This window comes from Heliconius melpomene, chromosome 17 (genome assembly GCF_056956725.1).
Source record: "Heliconius melpomene rosina isolate 202511_hmr_F chromosome 17, ASM5695672v1, whole genome shotgun sequence".
Classification (NCBI taxonomy): Eukaryota; Metazoa; Arthropoda; class Insecta; order Lepidoptera; family Nymphalidae; genus Heliconius; species Heliconius melpomene.
Genome location: NC_140405.1, coordinates 12,657,348 through 12,665,573, shown reverse-complemented (window position 1 = coordinate 12,665,573; position 8,226 = coordinate 12,657,348). Strand labels below are relative to the sequence as shown.

Genomic DNA, 8,226 nt, shown 5'->3' with positions numbered 1-8,226 from the left:
GTGTAAACGCCACGTTGTGGTTTCGATTCCTACTCGGGGAATGAAGTCGTTTCTTAATACAAGGTTAAGAAAAATAATAATACTAAAATAAATAAAAACAATGTCACGACTAAATTATTTATATAAAAATACTCACATATCAATGAAAATATTAGAACATAGAAAATTACCATCATGATTGAAATAAAAATTTAAAAAATCAACTTTTAAGTGAACATTCTGATATTACGATGTTATTGCAATAAAAGAAAATAATTATTTTTTTATACCATTGGGCAGCATTTATTAATTGTATATGTGGACATAAAACAATATTTCGAGATTAATGGTTCGAAAATTCTTAGCTTCATGTATCACGCAGCAGGGCTTGCAGATGGAAACAAGCGGGAGTGTGTTATCCATTTTTGCCCATTTAAATTTTTAGAACGAGAGAAATCAGTATACAGTACAGTGGTCACTAAGTTTTTTACCTGTGTGAAATGAGGTTTTTTCTTCACCCTGTAACACGTATGTTGTAGGGTAGGTAGCTACTAAGTTCGTTAGTTAAGGCACTCCGTTTCCCACTTTCACCGAAATTTTCGGGACACTGTGTTGAGTGGCAGAACTCTACGGCAAACTTTTTCTTGTTACCAGAGCGAGGAAATGAAAATATAAAGTAATCCATTTCCCTATGTGGGAATCGACCCAACAATCGTCATGTTTACAGCAAAAGAAAGAATTAAAAAGAAAAGCTAAATTTAACAATCACATTATAATTATTTATTAAGCATTAAGAAATGAGCAAAATTCGATTATCACAATTTAATCACAACTAACATAAATTATAATATTCTTATACAATTCTTAATAAGAAATATAGAAAATACATATTTATTTAATAATTACCGATAACATACATTCCAAATTATTTTTTTTAATATTAGGCGTTCTGAAATACGATATTTAATATATAGAAATCTGTTCTAGAAAAAGGAAAAAAGACAAAGAATTAGGAAAGTATAAAATAAATGATTAGAATATAATATAGTTTTTAAAACGACAAAAAAAAAAGACGTTTTTAAACACCAAGTGATACAGAATGTGGTCGGAGCTATAAATTGTATGAGCCAAAGTAGAATGGCTTGTTAGTAGCCTCTGAAGAGTTCCAATATTCAGGTCCTGGCTTCGTCTTTACACCAGCTCGTTGATACCATATTGTATTGTCACCTAAGCTACAAACAATCATTACAAGTGGCCGAAATACAGATTTTTATAATAGAGATCTTTATAGCTCGAAATAATAAATGTGTGCTAAATGATATACACTAACATAATCATATATATTTTTTATAAATTGATTGATAATTTTGTTTTTAACACATAATATCTATAAATTTGTGATATTAATATATATATATATGTATAGGTTTTCTTTTTTTCTTTAAAACTATTTTAAATTCTAAGGTTTATTACAAATATATTTTTCATTCCGTTTTTTTCTCTTCAAAACATTAAGGCAAAGAAGTTTTCATTATTGCTACTTTTTCACTACAAACACTAAGTCGCTTTAAAAATAGTCAATTTCAAAATATATATAATTTTTAATTTCAATTCTACACTAATGAACAATCTTTTTTATAGTTATAAAATACACTTAAAAAATAAGTACCAATACAAAACATATTATTTACCATTAATTAAATTTGGAAAAAAAATCATTATTATTTTTTTTAAGAGACTATTTTATTTTTTATCTAATGTCAAAATTTACAAAAAAAAACTACAAAAATCTAGAAATTATCACTAACTATCTAACTTTATTCTTTAAAAAAGGCTTTATAGTATTATTTTGGCTAAAAATCTAAAAAAATCGAAGACTAGTAAATATTTTGATAGAATTGTTTGATAAACTGTATGTATTTTTATAGATTTCAGCCAAAATTTTCCTTTTAAGATGATAAGGTCTGGTCCAGCCAAGCCATAAAAAAGCCTTTTGAAGGTCTACACGAAGGTTTCCTGAAAAAAAATGTCACTAAATAAATCGATTATAGTGAACAAATTCTCTGTGAAAAAAGGCACAATTATTTTGCTTTCAAATTAATTACTTTTAAGAAGTACGGTTAGGCACATGGACAATATGGATAAAAATCTCTATGTAAAATAAAAATACATCTTGTTTTGTTTCTAGTGGTGCTGGTGGTGCTCATTCCCACTTCCTAACTGACCCGTGATAGCATTCTCTGGTAGAAAAAACCAACTCATAAGTCTCACTTCATTCGTTATTTTCCAACTGCATCGGTAAATATCTAAAATATTATATATATTAAAAAAAACAGTCCAAAAGTCCTACCAGATCAATCAACAGCCTTCCTGCAGTTGGGGCACGTCTGCTGCTCCTGGAGCCACGGCAAGATACACTTGGTGTGGAAGTGGTGAGTGCAGGGCAAGCTCATCACCTCCTGGTCTTGGAGGATCACCTCGAAGCATATGGAGCACTCCTCGAGGGTCCACGTGCGTTTGCGACTGGTTTTGGACATTATGGATCATTAGTTTATGATATGTTTGGTATGTTTTTATATTAATCTATCAATTATATAGTTATACGTTATCCCAAATACAGCCGGGTAGGATGAGGAAATCTATACTACATTCATTATGGCATGAGACAAACTGTAAACAAAAAAATTCTGTCAAATTTTTATGTATTTCTATTTAATTTATTTATGCACATGTTTTACTAAAAGGTACTTAACTATGAAGTTAATAAAGCTAAATATATCTATAATTCAATTATTTATTATAATTCGTGGGAATCAAACAAGTATGAATTGGAATGTGAATTTAACATTATAAAATGATGACTCGTTAGTGGGGCATGTTGGGGTGCCATTACATTTGGCGCTCCGTACCACTCCTCTCCGTGGCGCTAGATTGGGGTATAGGCCTGCATTTATAAACACGTTGGTAAATAGTATTATCGTTTTACACACGTTGTATACATTTAGTTAAAAACTAATCTAAGACAAACACACAATATACAAACACCTTTACCTCATGTGAGTAACAATCATGCGACATGTACAAATGGATCTTATTAGTTTTATCTACATACTATCCAAAAGTGAAACGAAGTCAAATTAAATTATTCTAGCAGAGAAGGCAGAGGGAACAGTTTTAATACACTTGTATAAGACAATTATATTTGTTTTCAGCTTCACAATGTAACCCACATACAGCATTATATGACGCATGCATTCCCCATTCCCCACTCTCTGCCAGAACCAAGGGGCATTGTGTGTTAAATGACGTAACTGAACGCCTCACTTTGCATTGATATCAAAGTGAGGGAAAAAATATTAAATAATTCAGTCCTCCTCGTAATGAAACATTGCTTCATTATTCATATCTTTTTTTTACATTCCCTTCAATATTTCAACCAAAATTAGCGTAATAATATCCATGCATTACTTTTTTTAAATTTTACAAGTTTATAAAAGTTTAGTGAAATAACATTAGTTTGAACAACACAAATCTAAAACATTGCTTACTAATTCTCTGCACTGATTTGATACCAATTATTAATTCTGCAAAAAAATACAAAAAATCTATGTTTAATTTTACATAAATTAAAAAAATACACTTTTAGCTGGGTTTGTTTGGATATGGAATATATAATTGTATGTAGCAATTGAACTTATATAAATATTACATAATCCTAAGTCAAGGTTTTTCTAAAAAAAAACTTTAGAATGAAAAATTATTATTGAAATAAATATATATATACAACTTCTATGGTCTAATAACATTTATAATGATGGAAATCAAATTGAAATCTGTTAGCATGTTGTTAAAACCCTACTTGTATAACTTATTGCAGTGGAGACTTGACTATCTGGCCCTCATTTATACTAATTCTATTTTATCAACCGACAAACAAGAGTTTTTTTTTAAAAAACCTTAATAATTTTACTTGTAATATACTAAAGAAAATATATATATATATATACAGATCTTCAATACAATTAGTCTGGTTAATCTAGTTTCCACTGTAATCATATATAAAATCTAAACTAACATTACCTCTTATAAGATTTAGTCGAAACAAAGTTCCAAGTGCATTCCGTTAACAAACTTGGTGGTACATAATTTGGAAACTCAGTTGAATGTGTTACATCCCATTCATTTAAATCTGAGTCACTAGACTCACTATTCCATTCGCTTGCATCAGATTCACTTCCACTATCACTAGAGTCAATATCACTAAGTGACAGATCTGAGCCACAATGACATTTAGTTGTGGAACTATTTATACTTGTGTCCGTGGTACTGTGCTCAGATATGGTTGTGAATGAGCTATCTGCATCAGACCAGGGTGAGACTGAATTATCTGTCTCTTGAGTATCTTCTGTTTCTTGCCTTAATATGACATTATATATGAAAAATAATGAAAAAAATTGTGATTTCATGAATAAATGTAAAAGCAATATATATTGCTTTCAATATACAAAGCAATTTACATTGCTTTTATACATATTGCTTTGTATATTGAATGTATGATCAAATTACTATAATCTCTATAGAAAAAATAACAAAAAAATAGTATAATTTAATGGTTTAAATAACTTTTCAAGTATGGCATATATGTGAAAGTTATTTAAACCATTAGACTCTTGCTGAAAACATGATTGATGATGTCATTATTATTAAAATTAAACCTGTTATTATAATTTTTGCAAGTTACCCTCAAAGTCCAATAATTGATACATATGGAATGATGAAAACTAAAATGACCTTTGGTCTTCTATATAACAGCTTTATAGTCAATGTTATGCTGTTAATATACTTACATAAATGTTATATTTATAGCATGCAAAGTTTACTTTAAATATGATTACATTATCTTAATAATATTATAAATGTGAAAGTTTGTGACAATGGATGGATGTTTGTTCTGCTTTCATGCAAAAATTACTGAATGGATATAGATGAAACATTACAGTAACTTATTATCGCTTATATACGAGGTATTTTGATATGATCGATCACAAAGACTACAATTTGTGTAAAGATTTTGTACAATTTGGCTATAATATAAAAAAAAATTAAGCGGACGAAGGTACGTCGCTAGTACATACTTACAAATTATGTTCAGGTTCGCAAGTCCAGTTTTGAGAGGTAGATCCTGCTGTATTCGGATTTTCAGGCCGTCTATTCATGAAGTAGTACAGAGCGGCGCCAACACCGACGCCTATAGCCGCGACAGCCACTCCGAGGCCGAGACCGCGGCTTGGGCAGTTCTTCTGACGGTCTTCGTCTTCGCGTAAACTCATTTTGTGACTTTATTTAAATTTTCTATTTAAAATTTTCAACCGCTGTGAAGAATTTCGACTACCTGCGTAAAAGGCAAATATTTCTGTTTGGTTTGACAGATTTTCTGACACAAGGTTTGATAGAATAGAAAAGGCTGCCAACTTAAAAATATGCTATGATATCATAATATAAAAAGCCATTTTTAATATAAAAAGAAAATAATTCATAAAAATTACGGGTCGTAATTACGTGTGTATATGACTATTTATTGATTAAAATTTGTTCATAATTTTATTGTATATGGCTCATACACAAATCGCGACCTAAATGCATGGTACATAAAAACGAAAGTACACTGTCGTATTCTACATAATATGGTAACTTTTTAATACAATATTTAATGCACCATGTATGATATATTTACTCTCGCTAATATAATCTCCAAGGTCTTTATGCTGATTAAGCGAGCTTCTTCCATTATAATCAACTTTCGACAATAAATTGTCCTCTAGATTATTTGACAATAAGGCGCTCCTTTATGTGAATTAATTCTCAGTCTCAGAGACACATGTCTCTGTCCTTGTTTGTTTTAATCTTGTAAATATCATATAACATAAATCTTATTCAGCTTATAATGTTTTCTATTGATTTCAAAAAATCAAGATTGTTATTTTAAACTTAAGAATGTAAGTATAAAAAAGTACTTACGCTGCTCGATGCCAAGGTCCACGCTGGCAAGTGGCAGCTCAACTCATAGATAATACACATATACTATAGCAAAACAAAGAACATATATATATATATATATATATATATATATAAAAGTCCCTTTTTACACTTGTGCTGCCAGATGTCAATATTAAATAGAATAATCTTCATATTTAATATTTAAGTATCTATTAATAAATTTAATATGTTGTTATTGTTTTCGAAGCTTTAATAGATAATAATTATTTTACAATGAATGTTTTAAATGAATTAGTTTTTTTAATATTTTGAGATTACCATAGACCCAGAATGTTATCTGTGATCAAATTTTATTCTTAGAACGGGGAATTACGCACTTAGGTTTTTTTATGAAAAGGCTTATTTCTTAATCGCCAGTTCTACTAATAATAGTGTTATATAAATATATCGATTTAACTATTGCCTGTCGTTGCTATAGTAATTTGCATACAACAGTAAGTGAAATTTCAATTTTATTTATATTCTATTAAAGAAGCCACTTAACGCTCATGCTTAGGAACCTAATTTAACGGTATTAATAATACATAGAATATGTGTATGTGTACGCATTAAATACATTAATACATAGATGTTATACACCAGGATAGACAGAGGCAATTTTTATTATTTTTAAATATGATTCAAATTGCATTATTAATACGTATTTTGTTAAAGGTTACTAACAATCAGGTCAAATTCAACATTACATAGCGCTGATCGTTTCAAAGTAACCCATTGTACCTGCGGTCAGTTACCTCCCGCACTTTCAATGTGTCATACATCGCAAGTAACTTATTAATAAAACAATATTTGTAGATAAAATGGATGCTGGGAAAGGTATAATTTTGGGTGTCGGCGTTGTGGTGGGACTGGTGACGCTTTTCGTCGAGTTGCTCAGATATAGGAACGTTCCAAGACCACAAGCTGCATATGGGAGACGACCTGAAAGGAATAATCAATAATATGTAAATATTTATAATTATATATAGTCATTATCTTTAATAGACAAAGCGCGACATTATGTCGCTGCAACACTTCCGCTACTCAGCGAAAGAAACGTAACAAGTTTGAGAACACGAAAGATCCACCTGACAAGATAAAGATTGGCGTTAGTTTACGTGAGCCAACCTTAAAATACCTTATTTTTCTATTAGCTTCCTTTCGTTTGATTTACTTAACTTGCAACATTTTTTTTTACTTTTGCTGTAATATTTGGGCAGAAACTGGAGAGTGGGATGTCTTGGATCTAAGTTCTCTATCCACCCTGCTATATGCGGGACATGCCTAAATATATTTTTTAGTTTTCACTGTATCCCGCATATAGTAGGATCGGCAAAAGGAAACTAATATTAAGATAAGGACGCTCCATTACTCACTTTCTATATGAATTTGAGACTACGTGGCAACGGAACCTGACAAAGTGCTTCTTAGTCCTAGCATAGGGGTGACAAAGACATAATAAAATTATTAAAAACTTAAGTTTACTATAACTTTATATATGAATGTATTTAATATTTCCAATTCCTCGCTTTGTAACGAGGCAAAGCGCCACGATCGCCAGGCGCCAGGTGAAGTGGCTGGCTCGCTACCCTTATATGTGAAGGACAACGTGTAGCTAAACAAATAATAATGTTATAATTTTAGCGACTATTTTCTTACATCGAATATAATATATCCTAATTATCTTAAGAAAATATCACCCCATTCTACCTTTTTGGCACGGAACACTGAAAACATGTATGTAATATATTTTTTCTTTCAGGTATATCGCCAGAGTGATGAAAATTGCTTCAAAAAGCAACCAATATTATGCTTATGCAGTACAATTTTTCCTTTAAATTAATATTTTATGTTTTAAAGTCTGTAATGTATTTCTTTTTATATATAATTAATCTGTATTCCATATATCCATATAAATATAATTTTGCTAAATAAAAAATAAAAATTGTTTGTTCAATCCATCCCATTTAACTTCGATTTAAAACTTTTTTGTGCATTGGAGGGTAGGTAGTCTACCTATCCTTCTGGACAATCTTCGAAACGAGTATAAGATGATATGAGTGGTGGAATTCAACGCCGCGCTTTATCTTCCTGAGCGGAGAAATGAAAATATTAAATAATTCATTTCCTGAGTGTGAATCGAATCCACAACTTCGCGTATACAGTCGTCAGATACTGTCAAACACTAATTATTATATTACTGCATTCACT

At 30.3% G+C, this 8,226-nt stretch overlaps 1 protein-coding gene and 1 long non-coding RNA gene across 3 annotated transcripts; one reads left to right on the top strand and one right to left on the bottom strand.

Annotated features, from left to right (window-relative positions):
- Positions 1-736: 736 nt before the first annotated feature.
- Positions 737-6,105, bottom strand: LOC146530362 (uncharacterized). 2 transcript variants are annotated; one of them, XM_085200926.1, is made up of 6 exons: positions 5,998-6,105; positions 5,119-5,371; positions 4,060-4,395; positions 3,528-3,563; positions 2,330-2,502; positions 737-1,995 (listed from the first exon to the last, which is right to left on the bottom strand). In XM_085200926.1, exons 2-5 carry the CDS (start codon positions 5,307-5,309, stop codon positions 2,334-2,336), a joined length of 732 nt encoding a protein of 243 aa, XP_085057052.1. In that variant the 5' UTR covers positions 5,310-5,371; positions 5,998-6,105; the 3' UTR covers positions 737-1,995; positions 2,330-2,333. The 2 variants fall into 2 exon arrangements, with proteins under 2 accessions (XP_085057052.1, XP_085057053.1); XM_085200927.1 differs by lacking the exon at positions 3,528-3,563.
- A 225-nt stretch (positions 6,106-6,330) lies between these two features.
- On the top strand, positions 6,331-7,962 carry LOC146530361 (uncharacterized). Its single transcript, XR_014878938.1, has 3 exons — positions 6,331-6,470; positions 6,832-6,980; positions 7,778-7,962. It is a non-coding gene; the product is annotated as an uncharacterized LOC146530361 (long non-coding RNA).
- The last annotated feature ends 264 nt before the right edge of the window (positions 7,963-8,226 follow it).